This window comes from Hemitrygon akajei, chromosome 17 (assembly GCF_048418815.1).
Source record: "Hemitrygon akajei chromosome 17, sHemAka1.3, whole genome shotgun sequence".
NCBI lineage: Eukaryota > Metazoa > Chordata > Chondrichthyes > Myliobatiformes > Dasyatidae > Hemitrygon > Hemitrygon akajei.
Window position 1 is genome coordinate 11025066 of NC_133140.1, and position 18639 is coordinate 11043704.

Here is an 18639-nt window from a genome sequence, read left to right on the forward strand (position 1 = left end):
AGGATCTGGATGTGAAATCATTGCTGCTGGAAGCTTACATAAAAGGTCAGCAGGAGATGCTCTATGTTGTCCCTTTCGTTGCCAAAGTTTTAGAGTCCAGCGTTAGGAGTATGGTAAGTTTAAAAAAAAATTATTACTGTTAGATAGAGGTGACTTCTCGGTCCCAAGAAAGATTTGATAAAATTCGGATGCAGTTTCTACTGTTAGAGTAAATATGACAGTACTCAAGTTCTTGTTTGCACTGGCTCCTTGTGAGTTTGATCATTGTCTTGTCGCAAACTAGACACTACTCTTCTGTGAACATGACTGCTAATTTCAGCAACGGATGAAATACTAGTATCAAAATTATTGGGAAACTTTTAAATTCCAGCAAAAGACAACTAAAAAAGCTATAAGAAGGGGGAAAAAATGCAATATGAGGGCAAACTAGCAGGAGATGCCAAAAGTTTGTTCAGTTATATTAAAGAGTAAAAGGGAGGTGAGAGTTGATATTGGACCACTGGAAAATTTTGCTGGTGATGTAGGAATGGTGGTCAAAGAAATGGCATATGAACTTAATGAGTACTTTGCATCCATCTTCACTGTTGAGTGGAAGACACTAGTAGTATGCCAGAGGTCCGTGAATGTCAGGGAGCAAGGGTGAGTCCCATGTGCTAGGCAAATTGAAGGGTTATAAGGTGGATAAGTCACCTGGACTAGATTGACTACATCCCAGAGTCCTGAGGGAGATTGCCGAAGAGATAGCAGATGCTTCTTTCAAGGATCACTTGATTCTGTCATGGTCCCAGAAGATTGCAAATGTCACCCCACTCTTTAGGAAAAGAGGAGGGCAAAAGAAAGGAAATTATATGCCTGTTAGCCTAACCTCAGTGGTTGGGAAAGTGTTGGGGTCTATTGTTAACAATGAAGTTTCGGGGTACTTGGAGACTAATGATAAAATAAGTCAAAGTCAGCAAAGGGAAATCAGTCAAAGGGAAATCTTGCCTGACAAATCTGTAGAGCTCTTCGAGGAAGTAACGAGCAGGATGGACAGAGGAGCAATGGATGTCATTTACTTGAATTTTCAGAAGGTATTTGATGAGGTGCCACACACGAGGCTGCTTATCCAGGAAAGAATCTGAAATAGATAGCAGAATGGCTGACAGGCAGGAGGCAGTGAGTGGGAATAATAGGAGCCTTTTCTGGTTGGCTGCCAGTGACTAGTGCTGTTACTCAGGGGCCAGTATTGGGACTGCTACTTTTCACATTGTTTGTCAATGATTTGGATAATGGAATAGGTGGCTTTGTGACAAAGTTTGTGGATGATACAAAGATAACTTGGAGGGGTAGGTAGTGCTGAGGAAGCAATGTGATTGCAGTATGACTTGGACAAATTGGAACAATGGCAAAAAAATGGCAAAAGGAATAGAGTGTTGTGAAATGTATGATAATACATTTTGGTAAAAGGAACAATAATGTGGACTATTATCTAAATGGGAAAAAGGTTCAAACATCAGAGGTGAAGAGGGACTTGGGAGTCCTCGTGCAAGACTCCCAGAAGGTTAATTTACAGGTTGAGTCTGTGGAAAAGAAGGCAAATGCAATGTTGGCATTTATTTCCAGTGGAATAGAATATAAAAGTGAGGAGATAATACTGAAACTTTATAAGACATTAGTCAGACTGCACTTTGAGTATTGTTACCAGTTTTGGGCCCCATATCTCAGAAATGATGTGCTGTCATTGGGGAGAGTACAGTGGAGGTTCATAAGAATGATTCTGGGAATGAAGAGGTTAACATATGAGGAGCGTTTGGCAGCTTTGGGCCTGTATTCACTGGAATTTAGAAAAAAGCATGGGGATCTTATTGAAACCTACCGAATGTTGAAAGGACTAGATAAGGTAGATGTGGAGAGGATGTTTCTTATGGTGGGGGTATCCAGAACTAGAGGGCACAGTCTCAAAATTGAGGGGTGACCTTTTAGAACAGAGGTAAGGAGGAATTTTTTTCAGCCAGAGAGTAGTGAATCTGTGGAATGCTCTGCCACAGACTGCGATGGAGGCCAAATCCATGGGTACAGTGGTGCTAGAAAGTTTGCGAATCCTTTAGAACCTTCTCTCTTTCTGCATAAATATGACCTAAAAATGTGATCAAATCTCCATGCAAGTCCTAAAGCTAGATAAAGAGAACCCAATGAAATAAATAACACAAAAAAAATTATACTTATTTATTTATTGAGAAAGATGGTCTAATATTACATGTATTTGTTGGGAAAGGTATGTGAGTCTTTGCTTTCAGTAACTCGTTTGACCCCCTTGTACAGCAATAACTTCAACAAAACATTTCTGGTAACTGTTGATCAGTCCTGCACGTCAGCTTGGAGAAATTTTAGGCCATTCCTCCTTATAGAACTACTTCAACTCTGGAATGTTGGTGTGCTTCCTTGCATGAACTGCTTGCTTCAGGTCTTTAATAATTGTATAGGATTAAGGTCAGCACTTTGACTCAGCCTTTCCAAAACATTAATATCTTTTTAAACCATTCTGTTGTTGATCTACCACGATGGAATGGCAGAGTAGAATTGGGCCAAGTGGCCCATCGAGTCGTCTTTGTCATTTCATCACGGCTGATTCAATTTTTCTCTCAGCCCCAATCTCCAGCCTTCTCCCCGTATCTCTTCATGCCTTGACCAGTCAAGAATCTAATATCCTAGGTGCTGTTGTAAACAGTGAGGGAAGTTGATTAAAACTACAGAGAGTTATTGACCAGGTAGATAATCGGGGTGGGGATTGGCAATTGTTCAATCCAGGTAAGTGTGAGGTGCCGAATATCAGTCATGTCTTGTATAGTGAATTGTAGTGCCTCGGAATGGGTTGTGGACTGAGGAATATAGTTACGTATTCATTGAATTTGGAAGCATGGATGAACAGGGTAGTGGTGAAGATAATATGGCACATTGTCCTTCAGTCAAGACATGGAATGTATGGTGTATCTGAACAAGATGTTCATGACACCGCACTTGGAGTATTGTGTACTCTGGCACCCTGTTGTAGGAAAGATGTTAATACAAGAATGTTGCTTGGTCTCCGTGTTCTGAGATAGAGGTAGGCTAATATTTGATTTTCTAGGATGCTAGACTGAGGAGTTGGCAATGTAGAAGCATTTAAAATCATGAGGGAATAGATAGGGTGAATGCCAACAGCCTTCTGAGAGAGAGAGAGGGGGAGCCAAAAACTAGTGGGCATAGATTTAAGGTAAGGAGGAAAAATTTTAAAGGTACCCGAGGGGCAACTTCATTGCGCTGATGATGTTGCATTCATGGAACTAGCTGCCAGAGAAAATAGTTGAGGCAGGTACAATAACACTTAAAAGACATTTGAATTAGTCTCTGATAGGAAAGGGGCCAAATGTTTACAACTGAGATTAGCTTAGGTTGGCACTTTGAGCATGGACAAGATGGGCAGAAGGGCCAATTTCCATACAGTTTTACTGATTCTGACTCTGTCTTGTTTATGCTGCAACACCAAGCATTTACCTTGTGCCATAATGTATTTGGATTGCAGAATTCATCCCATCTAACATGAAATCCAGCATATAATACATTTGTGTTGATACCAAAAGTACTCTGTTCAGTCCAGAACCCTTCAACTTCTCTGATAATCTTAAATAGATGCAAATAGATAGGCTGAGATGAGCACAATCTTCTGACAGCTGTAGACTATTCATAATTATAATAAGGTATTAATGCAGTGGTGTTAGTAAATCATCTACATATTAATGAAATAACAAGATGAGAGGGAGCTGTATCAGTGTTTTTTTTAAAGTTAACACTGTTCCTGTCTAAAACAAGGCAGTGAATCTTTTTGACTCCACATCAGTAATGGAGAGGTAGTTCATACATTTCGAAGTGTGTGAGCAGTTTATCTTACAAACTAAAACTAATGCAGAGTAAGTCTCTAAATGAAAGTACTTTGTAAATTCTGAGGCTAAATTTGTAACTGAAATTTGGCCCACTTTTAATATTCAGCTATGTTAACCTAATTAATATAGTTAATAATTATTTCTGGACTGGGTGAGACAATTTCTGTACTCACTGAAGTTTAAAAGAATGAGGAGGGGAGTCTCATTGAAAGATGTTGACTATTGAAAGGCCTGGATAGAACATAGAACATGGATATTTACAGCACATTACAGGCCCTTCAGCCCACAATGTTGTGCAGATGATGTAACCTACTCTAGAGACTGCTTAGAATTTCCCTTGCACATAGCCCTCTATTTTTCTGTGCTCCATGTACCTATCTAAGAGGCTCTTAAAAGGCCTTATTGTATCCACTTCCACCATCATCGCTGGCAGTGCGTTCTATGCACCCACCACCCTCTATGTGAAAAACTTACCCCTGACATCCCCTCGGTACCCATTTCCAAGCACCTTAAAACTATGTCCCCTCGTGTTATCCTTTTCAGCCCTGGGGGGAAAGCCTCTAGCTATCCACAAGATCAATGCCCCTCATCATCTTATATACCTCTGTCAGGTCACCTCTCATCCCTCATCACTCCAAGGAGCAAAGACCAAGTTCACTCAACCTATTTTCATAAGGCATGCTCTCCAATCCAGGCAACATCCTAGTAAATCTTCTCTGCACTCTCTCTCTATAGTATCCATATCCTTCCGGTAGTGAGGTGACCAGAACTGAACACAGTACTCCAAATGGGGTCTGGCCAAGGTCTTGTATCGCTGTAACATTACCTCACTTCTCTTGAACTCAGTCCCACGGTTGGTGAATGCCAACACACCATATGCCTTTTTGACAAAACTGTCAACCTGTACAGTAGTTTTGAGTGTCCTATGGATATAGACTCCAAGATCAGTCAGATCCTTCACACTGCCAAGAGTCTTACCATTTATATTATATTCCTCCTTCAAATTGGACCTACTAAAATGAACCACCTCACGCTCTGTCTACCACTTCTCAGCCCAGTTCTGCCATCCTATCGATGTCCTGCTATAACCTCTGACAACTCTCTAGACTATCCACAATAACCCCAACCTTTGTGTCATCAGCAAACTTACAATTATTCTTCTTTATCCAGGTCATTTATAAAAATCGCAAAGAGGAGAGGTCCTGGAACACCACTGCTCACCAACCTCCATGCAGGGGGTGCATGTGACGTGAGCTTCTCCCTCTCGCACTGCACTATGAAATCAATCACATTATGATCACTGTCTCTTAGGGGTTCCTTAATGTTAAGCTCCCTGATAAGATCTGGGTTATTATACAACAACCAATTTTAGATAGTCTTTCTCCAAGTAGGCTCGAGCACAAGCGCTCTAAAAAGCCATCTCATGGGCATGCAACAAATTCCCTCTTTTGCGATTCATCACCAACATGATTTTCCCAACCCTCTTGTGTATTGAAGTCCCCCATCACAGTTGTGTGTTTACCCCTTATTACATGCCTTTTCCAGCTCCCTTTGCAATCTCAACTCCACATTTTGTCTATTTGGAGGCCTATATATAATTCCCATGATGTTTTTTTCTACCCTTGTAGTTTCTTAACTCCACCCACAGAGATTCAGCATTCTCTGACCCAATGTCACTTCTTTCTAAAGATGCAATTCCATCTCTCAGCAACAGACCCACACCACTGCCTATGCCTTCCTGTCTGTCCTTTCAATACAAAGTATATCCTTTGATATTAAGCTCCCAACTATGGCCTTCTTTCAGCCACGATCCAGTGATGCCCACAACATCATACTGACTCATCTATCTCTTAAAAAAATAAATCAAAAGCTCGTCCTGACATAGCTATTGAGATTCTCTTAGTTTTGTTTAGAGTAGGGAAAATGGATTGTGAAGTTAGATTTACATGGATACCTGGGCATGCTGGGGTGGAGGGAAATGAAATTGTGGATGGGTTTGCAAAGTCTTCCTTACAAAGCGGGCAAGTAGGAATTAGAATGCCCCTAGGTAGAGCAGAATCGAGAAGTAGGATGAAAAAAGGCATAGAGAAGAAATGGCAAGAGGATTGGAAAAATGAATTAAAGGGAAGGCATCACGAGTGAATCTGCAGATGCTGGAAATAAATAAAAACACAAAATGCTGGCAGAACTCAGCAGGCCAGACAGCATCTATGGGAGGAGGTAGTGACAACATTTCTTTTCTAGTCACCCTCTAGTTAAAAAGGTCTCAGACTCTTACTCTTTAAATCATAGAGATATGGTGAAATTAACTAGACTTAGGTTGGGGCATTGTGGGCTAAAGTATTACTTAAAGATAATAGGAAAACATCCAACTGGATTATGTGTCTGTGGTAGTCCAGAGGCAGTTCAGCATGTTTTGCTGAGTTGTAATCAATATAAAATTGAAAGAAGAATATTGTTCAAGAAGCTAACTTAAAAGTATTTTGTTTTTCTGTTAAATCTTTGTTTGGCCACCAAGAGAACCACCTTCTGATTGAAAAATTTATTCTGTTTCTATGTGCGACTAGTTCATATTTGAGAATTTCAGTTTCTTGAAATTCTGTAATAAATGTACATCCTGCAGAGGGCAGTAATATACCTAGTTGTGTCTAAACTGCCGGAAATAAAAGAAGAAGAAGAATCTGTCTCTAATTATGCTACAAATTAGTGCAGGATAGCATGAACATGGAGAGGATGTTTTCTATAGTGGTGGAATGTAGGATCAGAGGGCACAGCCTCAGAATACAAGGATGTCCCTTTAGAAAACAGAAATGAGGAATTTTTTTAACCAGGGGGTGGTGAATCTGCACATAACAGCAGTGGAGCAGTCATTGGGTATATTTAAAGTGGAGGCTTATTGATTAGTAAGGGTGTCAAAGGTGACATGATGACTAATTTTACAACTTTCTGGATTTACTGGCACCTGACTTCCACATTGCGGTGCAATGGTTGTAATCATGCTGTGACCCACTGAAAAATGCAGCTCCCTCATGAACTGCTAACTAAAGTTCAGTGTAATTTTGTTACCAAAGTACATTTATGTCACCATATACTACCTTGATTCATTTTTGTTCATGCAAGAAAATAAAGAAATATGACTTTTATGAAAAACCATATACAGTGGATTCTGGTTAAATGGGCCATCGGTTAATCAGTGCAGCTGTTGGAGTATCTCTATACAAATCAAGGAAGTAGCCGAGAATCCCTTCTTTGATATGGGACACTGCCACTTAATTAGGGCAGGAAACAGTTTCTAACTAATGTCAGTCACATTGCATGCACTTATGTGGCCGTTAAACACTACACCATGCTTAGAGCAATCTGTTTTTAATAGTGTCAGTTGTGTGTGTTTGTATTCAAATGGCAGCAATAGTGAGAAATTCAGAACTGTTTTGCTCACTACATTTTTAAGCATTCTGGCTTGGAGATGCCAGAAATGACCAAGAATAAAATGAAACAGTTTCACTACTTCAATTTAGGAATTATGAAGCATTTGTAGGTATCAATGATCATCTTGAGTGTTATAATGAAAATGAAAATTTGGAGAATGCAATCATGAGGCATTGTATGAAGGCAATTCATTATCTGTACTAGGTGTTTGCACTAATTTTGTTCACTTACATTCAATCAAAGGAACATGGCAGATGAATTCCTCTATTGATAGCTGTTAGAAACTAATTCACAGTTTTATAGTTCTGTATTTCATTTAAATACATAAATTGTTACTTGGGTAAATGGTAGCTTGTCTTTTTTTATATACCTTTTAACTAATTCCATGAATCTTTGGCTAACAGGAGCAGCCACTTAATTGTGCCAATGTTCTAATTAACCAGACTCCACTGACTGAAACATCAAATTTACAAAAGAGGGCAAATGGTGCAAATAAATTAAAAATAAGTAAATAAATAATATTAAGAGCATAAGTTGTAGAGAACTTGAAAGTGATCTGTAGGTTGTGCAGTCTGTTCAGCGTTGAGGTGAGTGAAATTATCCATGCTGGTTCCTGATGGTTGTAGAGTAATGACTGTTCCTGGACCTGGTGGTGTGGGCCTAGAACTACAGTATTTCTTGTTTGTTGACAATAGTAAGAAGACAGTATGGCCTGGATGATGGGGATCCTTAATTATGGATGCTTCTTTCTTGGAGCATCGCTCCTTGTAAATGTGCTCAATGATAGGGTTTTGACTGTGATGGACTGGGCTGTATCCGCAACTTTTTGTAGACTTTTCTGTTCCTGCGCATTGATGTTTCCATTCTAGTCCATGATGCAACCAGTTGTGCCTTCTTTGTGATGGTACTTTTGTGCTGGTCCCAGAACAGATCCTCTATAGTATGCAAGTAATTTAAAGTTACTGACCCTCTCCACCTCCAATCGCTAAATGAGGATTGGCTCATTGACCTCCATCATCTTCCTCCTGTAGTTGATAATCAGCTCTTTGGTTTTGCTGATATTGACTGAGAGATTGGTGTTATGGGACCAATCAACTAGATTTTCAATCTCCTTTCTATATGGCAATTTGTTACCACTTTTAATGTTGCCAGCAGCATTGGTGTCATCAGAAAACTTAAATATAGCATTGGAGTAGTACTTAGCCATGGCAATCATAAGTATAAAGCTAAAGAGCAGGCCACTTGGCATGTAGCCTTGCAGTGCACGTGTGCTGATGGTGATTGTGGAGATGTTACCTATCTATACTGACTGGGATATGCATAGTCTGCAGTTCTGCTGTCTCCTAATTAGAGCAAAGACAATGAGAAGAACAGCTGCTTTCACAATAAAAGCTGATAATTTCTCTGAACAAAATGCAATGACTTCAGGATAATTTCGTGTAAGTAGCATATACAATACAGGTAGTCCCCGACTTATGGACAACTCGTACTTACGAACCGAGGAAGGAGAATGCTGTCCGCCATTTTAAATTGTTGCCGTTGACACTGTTGAGTGTTTAACTTTGTATTTGGCTTAAATTTTTCTTAGTAAGATTCACCCTGAACCCCCCCCCCATTCCGGTTGGCTGGTGGCGCAGTGAGATCAGCACCAGGCTCGGGAACGGAGGTTCGATCCAGTGACAGTCCGCTCCCGTGCCGGGTTGATGTCGATCTAGTGACTCCCGTACCATCCGTGCCGGGTTGATGTCGAGCTCGCAACTTGACCTCATAAAAAAAAGCTGCCACCTCCAGTTTAAATACCCATGCAGAATATTGTTGAGGATCAAATACCCAAACTCAGCACAGCCCCCATTTGTCCCATTTAGCCTGTCTCAGTGCGGTGGTCCTTAGGACCCAGTGGACCTCGGGAGCCGGCACAGCTCGGGACCTGTCACCTGCAGTGTTTCTGTTCCATTGACGGGAAGCGATCGCAATTGAAAATAAAGTGGAAATAATAAAGCATTTGGAAAGAGGTGAAATGCCATTGGTCATTGGAAAAGCATTAGGCTACAGTCAGTCAACGATCGGAACAATTTTAAAGGATAACGGATAAAGAGAGAATAATGGAGCATGTGAAACGCCCTGCCCTGATGAAAGCTACAATTATTACTAAGCAACGCAGTGGTTTAATTATTGGAATGCATACGTTTCTTAAGTGTTTTATATGCATAGAAAGGTAAAATATATACTGTATACTAAGTCAAACGTTTGGCGAACTGACGCTAAATAATACCAGATGTACTTGTTCCGACTTGCGTACAAATCCGACTTAAAGACGGACTTGAACAGAACTCGTACGTAACCTGGGGACTGCCTGTATACTTTTTTAGATACAGCAGCATGGTCACCAATCTTGATTGAGAGTTGTTGCCATGTTATACTGCCTTTAAGTTGTACAAGAAAACTTCTGTATTTATTGCTAATGCACCTTGTTGACTGTACTTGCCTATGTAACCCTCAGGCTCAGCCAGCTCGTGTTCATCGAGGAGAAAACAGCCTTTGGCTCCGCTAAACTGAGAAATCACATTTGTGTGGATGCTGTGTAATATACCACCCGGTAACAGACCCACAATGCAAAATATCAGACAGTGTACCATATGCAATTAAATGATTGAACTTTATGAATCTTAATCTGAATATAGGGTTAGTAATGAAAATTTTAAAAAGGGACCCGATTCAAGGAAAAGTCAAAAGTGCACGTTGAAGCTCACTCAGTCTCCATTCTTCCACCATCGATCTCCTCCGAGCGTCACCAACCTTTGGACCTTCAGATTCCAATCCACTCCGTCCGATGGTCTACCAGCTCTCTCCACGCGTGTCTTCCCTCTTCATCTCTCCTCAACAAAGTCCGTGAAAAAGCCTCCTTCCAGATTCACAAGACAGAGCAACGATCTCTGATTGGCTAACGTGCATACCACAGTCCTGTTCTCTCCAGCCATAACCCAAATCTTGCTGCTACAGAGAAACCGTTACCTTAGCAGTGAAACATTACAAAAAAGCCATTACATTAGCAGTGAATCCTTACAGCACATTACACTATATCAAATAGTTATTTTTACAAGGACCATGTATATTGCGCTATTTCTCAAATATTCACTCTAGCTTTTAAATACCTGTTATTAGTTTTTATAGCATAAAATGTAAATTAGTTTTACTTCTCTGAACATTTAGAATCTTTGGACGTATAGCTTTGTCATAAACAATATTTAGTTCAAATTCGGTTCACATTAGTGAGTTATAGTTCAGATTCCATTTTTATGGTTGGAGAATTTGAGTTTAAGAAAGCCTTTATATCAACAAAAATAAGGAAGTTCTGTGATGTTGGAAAAACTGAACATGATTACAGTCATTTAGGGTAGAAACCATTCTTTCCTCAGTTTTTGACTAAAGTTCCAAACCACAATAATTGTGTTTGAATATTAATTACCTTCTGAAGTGGACTAGCAAGTTTTTCCAGTATTGAAATGTTAGAAAAAAATCAGTATTAAAAACAATAGGCAATGGTATGTCATTTAGATAACACCAGGATGAAGAAGGCATGACTGGCATTGCTAGCAGATACAAGCATAACTGATCGTTGTCCAGGTGTAGAAAAATAATTTTGACATCACATATGGAAGAGTCCCTGAGTTAGATAAGAGTTCCATTCCAGACAACTATTTATAAACCTTTTTATTAATTTTTGCTCTAAATTAGAAATGTGGGATTTCTATAGCTATTCAGCATCATACACTTCGTATGATGACTTGTTCCATCAAATCAGTGTTCACCCTAATTAAATTAATCAGACTAATTAAACTAATGAATACCAGTTGTTAATGAATACCATGAACATTACTATCCTATAAAATTCCTTTAAAATTTATGAGAGAGTTTCTGTAAACTCAGATTTCTGTAAGTCAATTCTCTTGTAATTCAGGAAGCCCCTGTGCTTAATTTTATTGAGTGTCACAAGTTTGAGTACTACCAGAGTTTGAAAATGACCCTGTAGAAATCAGGGTTCTGTTGATGAAGTTATATACATGCCAAGAGGAACTGAAAAGGGCAGCTTAAAGTAGGCCAATGTTGTACTGACTCGTTGTTGGGAGTGAGTGTTGGGATCTTTGGAATACTATATGGCATTTTGATTCTGCTCTTGCTGGTGATTTTGATGAGAGTTAAGTGCAGATTGTGAGCAGGGGAGTAAAAGGTCCTATGGAGTTCTATTAATTTCCTACTTTATTTGCACAAGAAGAACAATTGTTTATGACTGAATGCAGTTTATTTTCAAATGCCTCTATTACTTGGCCAACCCTGAGAGTGAAGGCTTGAGAGTGAACAAGTAGCAGCTAGTTGTGTACTTTTTTTATGTTCTGTATGTTGTAATGTATTTAGGGAAGTCCAGCAAGCAAGGAATATGCAGTAAATCGGGAGGATTTATGAGGTTGATGTTCTGGAGCATGTTGATATTAAGGGAGAAAAGGTGTTGGAGTTGTTAAAGTACATTAGGACAGATAAGTCCCTGAGGCCTGATGGAATATTCCCCAGGCTGCTCCACGAGGCGAGGGAAGAGATTGCTGAGCCTCTGGCTAAGATCTTTATGTCCTCGTTGTCCATGGGAATGGTACCGGAGGATTGGAGGGAGGCGAATGTTGTCCCCTTGTTCAAAAACAGGTAGTAGGGATAGTCGGAGTAATTATAGACCAGTGAGCCTTACATCTGTGGTGGGAAAGCTTTTGGGAAAGATTCTTAGAGATAGAATCTATGGGCATTTAGAGAATAATGGTCTGATCAGGGACAGTCAGCTTGGCTTTGTGAAGGGCAGATCGTGTCTAACAAGCCTGATAGAGTTCTTTGAGGAGGTGACCAGGCATATAGATGAGGGTAGTGCAGTGGATGTGATTTACATGGATTTTAGCAAGGCATTTGACTAGGTACCACACGGCAGGCTTATTCAAAAAGTCAGAAGGCATGGGATCCAGGGAAGTTTGGGCAGGTGGATTCAGAATTGGCTTGCCTGCAGAAAGCAGAGGATCGTGGTGGAGGGAGTACATTCAGATTGGAGGGTTGTGACTAGTGGTGTCCCACAAGGATCGGTTCTGGGACCTCTACTTTTCGTGGTTTTCATTAACGACCTGGATGTGGGAGTACAAGGCAAGTTTGAAGACCACACAAAGGTTGGTGGTGTTGTGGATAGTGTTCAGGATAATCGAAGATTGCACAGAGACGTTGATAAGATTGAGAAGTGGCAGATGGAGTTCAACCCAGAGAAGTGAGAGGTGGTACACTTTGGAAGGACAAACTCCAAGGCAGAATACAAAGTAAATGGCAGGATACTTGGAAGTGTGGAGGAGCAGAAGGATCTGGGGGTACATGTCCACAGATCCCTGTAAGTTGCCTCACAGGTAGATAGGGTAGTTAAGAAAGCTTATGGAGTGTTCTTTCATAAGTCGAGGGATAGAGTTTGCGTGGGGTAACAATGCAGCTCTATAAAACCTTGGTTAGGCCACACATTGAGTACTGTGTCCAGTTCTGGTCACCTCACTATAGGAAGGATGTTGAAGCATTGGAAAGGGTTCAGAGGAGATTTACCAGGATGCTGCCTGGTTTAGAGAGTATGGATTATGATCAGAGATTAAGGGAGCTAGGGCTTTACTCTTTGGAGAGATGAGAGGAGACCGGATAGAGGAATATAAGATATTAAGAGGAATAGATAGAGTGGACAGCCAGCGCCTCTTCCCCAGGGCAACACTTCTCAATACAAGAGGACATGGCTTTTAAGGTAAGGGATGGAAAGTTCAAGGGGGATATTAGAGGAAGGTTTTTTACTGAGAGAGTAGTTGGTGCATGGAATGCACTGCCTGAATCAGTGGTGGAGGCAGATACATTAGTGAAATTTAAGAGACTACTAGACAGGTATATGGAGGAATTTAAGGTGGAGGGTTATATGGGAGGCAGGTTTTAAGGGTTGGCACAACATTGTGGGCTGAAGAGCCTGTACTGTGCTGTATTGTTCTATGTTCTAGGATATTGAGTGATGCACAGTAACAAAACCTTCCGATGTAAGTCCAAAGATAATTTTGATGTCATTAAGTGCTTGAAATGAGAGCTGAGGCACAGAATATAAAAGCAGTGAAATTATTCTTGCAATACTAGTTGGTCTATCACTTGAGCACCATGTACGATTCAGGTCATCAGATTGCAGGAAAAATATGATTGTGTTGGAAAATATGTAGAGATTTCAGGATGATGACAAGACTGAAAATTTTGTAGCTATGAGGAAACACTTGATAAATTTTGGTTGTTTTCTTTTTCACGGAGAGGGTTTAGAGCAGTTGTTCCCAACCTTATTAATACCATGGAGCCTTACCATTATCCGAGGGATCCATAGATCCCAGTTTGGGAACCCCAGGATTAGAAGAAACTTAAATGACATATACATAATTTCAGACTGAGAGGATCAAAATCCCAGGATGGAGTGTTCAAAACCAAGGGTGTTGATTTTAAAATAATTGGTGAAAGAATAGGAGGGAGCATTTTGTCACTGTAACATCTGCATTTTCACATGGTGGAGGGATAACATAAGCAACAGACACGAAATGCTGGAGAAACTGCAGTCCTGGTGAAAAGGTCCTAGCCTGAAACATCGACTGTTTACTCTTTTCCATAGATGTTGCCTGGCCTGTTGAGTTCTTCCAGCATTTTGTGTGTATTGCTTTGGATTCCAGCATTTGTTGATTTTCTCGTTAGAGGGATAACATTTTAGATTGAGATGAAAATTCCTTACGTGGATTGCATGAAATTCTCTTCTCCATCAGCCTAGTGTTTCTTGGTCATTCGATGTATTCAAGCCCCATATATTATTTAGGATTAAAGGAATTGGGAATTTAGGTTGAAGAGAGTTACAGATTTGAATACATTTTATTAACAATAAGATGAAATGTTCATGATAAAATATTTTTAATAGCTGTGAATTCTTCACTTGTATGGTGAGTAACTTTTGCGATTGGGGAGTAGTAGTATTGTTAAAGATTATATCTCAAGATATTAGTGTTTGCTTTAATTATTTTGCATCCTTTAGAATAGGAACATTTTTTTAAAATAAATTCCCTGGCTCATCATTCTACACTTTTCTGGGGTTTAGCTGAAATTGTAAATCATAGTTCAAGAATGATGTATATAGATTTAAAATTATTGGCTGTTGTCATTACACGCCTACAGTTTTTATTTTCCACCTATCAATTATCATTGTTGAGAGATCTTGCTGGTAAATGGTAAAGCGTTTTCTGTTAATGACTATTTTAGTATTTACACAATTGTTGGACTGTAGTGAATAAAAACAAAGCTGAAGGTATACAAACAACACACACAAAATGCTGGTGGAACTCAGCAGGCCAGGCAACATCCATAGAAAGAAGCACTGTCGACGTTTTGGGCCGAAACCCTTCAGCCCGAAACGTCGACAGTGCTTCTTCCTATGAATGCTGCCTGGCCTTCTGCGTTCCACCAGCCTTTTGTGTGTGTTGCTTGAATTTCCAGCATCTGCAGATTTCCTTGTGTTTGCTGAAGGTATACAACAGCCTCTGTAGACATAGAGTTACAGTTGAAAGAAAAAGTTTGTGAATCCTTGCAATTAATGGTTTTCTGTATTAATTACTCATAAAGTATGGTTTGATCTTCATCTAAGTCACAAAAATACACAAGCACAATCTGTATAAACTAATAACACACAAACAATTACACTTTTCGCATCTTTATTGAAAACATTGTTTAATCATTCACAGTCCAGTTTGAAAAAAGTAGTTGAACCCTTGTATTTAATAACTGGTAGATCCTACTTTAGATGCATTAACCTCCACCAAATATTTCTTGTAGCTGCTGATCAGATTTATACAACAGCGAGGAGGAATGTTGGACCATTCATCCATACAAAAATGTTTCAGTTCATCAATATTTCTGGGATAGCTTGCATGAACAGCCGTCTTCAGGTCATGCCACAGCATTTCATTTGGGTTATGGTCTGGACTCTGATTTGGGCATTCCAAAACATGAATTTTCTTCATTTTATACCATTCTGTTGTTGATTTACTTTGGTGTTTTGGATCATTGTCTTATTGCATCATCCCACTTGAATCAAGCTTCAGGTGACAGACTGACATTCTCCTGTAAAATGTCTTGATAGATAGATAGATACTTTATTCATCCCCATGGGGAAATTCAACTTTTTTCCAATGTCCCATACACTTGTTGTAGCAAAACTAATTACATACAATACTTAACTCAGTAAAAAAAATGTGATATGCATCTAAATCACCATCTCAAAAAGCATTAATAATAGCTTTAAAAAGTTCTTAAGTCCTGGCGGTAGAATTGTAAAGCCTAATGGCATTGGGGAGTATTGACCTCTTCATCCTGTCTGAGGAGCATTGCATCAATAGTAACCTGTCGCTGAAACTGCTTCTCTGTCTCAGGATGGTGCTATGTAGAGGATGTTCAGAGTTATCCATAATTGACCGTAGCCTACTCAGCGCCCTTCGCTCAGCTACCGATGTTAAACTCTCCAGTACTTTGCCCACGACAGAGCCCGCCTTCCTTACCAGCTTATTAAGACGTGAGGCGTCCCTCTTCTTAATGCTTCCTCCCCAACACGCCACCACAAAGAAGAGGGCGCTCTCCACAACTGACCTATAGAACATCTTCAGCATCTCACTACAGACATTGAATGACGCCAACCTTCTTAGGAAGTACATTCGACTCTGTGCCTTCCTTTGTTCCCTCAACAATTACAAGCTGTCCAGGTCCTGAGGCAGCAAAGCAGCCCCAAACCATGATGCTCCTTTCACCATACTTCACAGTTGGGTTGAGGTTTTGGTGTTGTTTTGCAGAGCTCTTTTTCCTCCAAACATAGCAGTGTGCATTTTTGTCTCATCTGTCAGCAGAACGTTGTCCCAGAAGCTTTGTGGAACATCCAGGTGGCCTTTTGCAAACTGGAGACATGCAGCAATTTTTTTCCCCTGGAGAGCAGTGGTTTTTTCTATGGTGTCCTTCCATGAACACCATTCTTGTAAAGTGTTTTTCTTATAGTGGATGCATGAGCAGAGACTTTAGCAAGTTCTGGAGATTTCTGCAGGTCTCCAGCTGTTATCTTTGGGTTCTTTTTCACCTATTTCAGTGTTGCACATTGTGCTCTTGGTGTGATCTTTGCAGGATGCCCACTCCTAGGGAGAGAAGCCACAGTCATGAATTTCCTCCATTTGTAGACAATTTCTCTTACTGTGGACTGATGAATACTCAGATCTTTAGAAATGCTTTTGTGGCCTTTTCCAGCCTCATCTGTACAATTTTTCTTTTAATGTCCCCTGAAAGTTGTTTCGATTGAAGCATGTTGCAGATAAAACAGATCTTATTTGAGAAGAACAGGCTTTGTCTTTTTATATTGGGCAGGGCACCTCTATAACCCACAACTTCAATCTCATTGATTGGAACACCTGACTTTAAATAGCTTTTGAAGAAGGCATTACCTCTGAGGTTCACATATGATTTTGAACCCAGACTGTGATTGTTTAAATGGTGTTCTCAGTATTAACGAGAAGTTGTACAATTGTTTGTGTTATTTGTTTAGTCAGATTGTATTTATCTATTATTGTGACTTAGATGAAGATTTTATGAGTAATTCTGAAAACCAAGTCATTGCAAAGGGTTGACAAGTTTTTTCTTGCAACTGTAAGTGTTAAGTTGATGACCTTCTACCAGAACTGCTTTCTTATCATTCTTTTGTGACTTAGCAATAATCCTTTATACCAAACACTCCTTTCTGGTTTCATTAAAACCACTTCTCAAATCTGATAACTTTTTGACTCCTACTCCCACACCCCATGGTGAATAAATACTGAAAGGTACTGGCAGTTGTTCTCTAGGCAGGTATTCCTTTGAAATGAATTCACATGGTATAATACTTATGCACAGTTAAATTGTGCCTTGTGCATTAAAACTTCCTAAGCTATGCAACAGAAGTGTTATCAGCAGGAATCAAAAGGCCTGAAGACTTAAATCATCATTGTTCAATCACGATCACTGGACACACTGGAGGCTGTGGTAGAACAAAGGACCCTACGGAAAATCCGGACAATTCCAGACAATGTTTCACACCCTCTGCATGCCACCTTGGCTGAACAGAGGAGCACTTTCAGTAATAGACTAAGACAAGAGTGCTATATGAGATTATTCTTACCCTCAGCTATTAGGCTCTATAATGAGTCAACCTATAGCTGGGGAAGTGATGACCCCCTCCTGTTAGACTGTTTGTAGTAACTTAATAAAAAAAATTCTACTTCTCTTCTAATATTTATATCTCTATTTGTAATGCTACTATGACTCTAATTTCCTTTGGGATCAATAAAGTATCCATCTTTCTAAAGTCAGTGTTAAATGATAAGGATAACAGTTGATTGTGCATAACAAATTCACCATAGTAACAGTTCTACCAGTCACCCACAGTTTTAAATGTTGTTTCACCATTTTAAAAAAAATTGTTTTGGTATTCCGCATCCAACGCGTCATTCTTTCAAACTTCCGCCATCTTCAGTAGGATCCTATCACCAAAAACATTGCCCCCCCTCCCTGCTTTCTGCAGTTGGCTCCCTCTGATTTTCCCTTGTCCGTTTATCTCCTCCCTTACCTCCATTCAGGGCCCCAAACAGTCCTTCTAGGAGGGGTGACGTAAATCTGTTGGAGTTATCTACTGTATCAGATCCAGCCAATTCTACATTGGTAACACCCAGCGTAAGTTGGGAGACCACTTTGTCAAGCACCTCTGCTTCATCCACCAAATGTTAGAATTTCCCTGTGGTGAACCAGTGTAATTCCTATTTCAATTCTCTGTCTGACATGTCAGTCCATGGCCTCCTTTTATACCATGATGAGGTCACTCTCAGGGTGGAGGATGTAAGATAAAAATCAGTCTGTACGTAGCCTTCAACCTGATGGCACGAACATCGATTTCTCCTTCCAGTGATTTAAAATTTGTATTTATTTTTTTAAATTTCCCCCCTTCCCTTTCCCTCTTTTATTCCCCACTCTGGACTCTTACCTCTTCTCCTCACCTGCTTATCACCTCCCCTCCCCCCCCTTCTCTTTCTCCCATGGTTCACTCTCCCCTCCTATCAAATAGCTTTTCCAGCCTTTACTTTTCCTAACCATTTGGCTTCACCTTGTCATCGTCCTTCCCCCAGCTTTTTATTCTGGCAGCTTCTCCTTTCCTTTCTAGTCCTGATGAAGGATCTCTGCCCAAAAT

The 18639-nt window shown here is 40.1% G+C and overlaps 1 protein-coding gene across 3 annotated transcripts in view; it reads left to right on the forward strand.

Moving 5' to 3' along the window:
* cnot1 (CCR4-NOT transcription complex, subunit 1) overlaps window positions 1–18639 on the forward strand; it is a 229274-nt gene that overhangs the window by 146990 nt on the left and 63645 nt on the right. For all 3 annotated transcript variants that reach the window (XM_073069651.1, XM_073069650.1, XM_073069649.1), the window contains one exon: window positions 3–113. In XM_073069651.1, the coding sequence (XP_072925752.1) occupies window positions 3–113 (111 nt within the window). The remainder of the gene's footprint in view (window positions 1–2; window positions 114–18639) is intronic.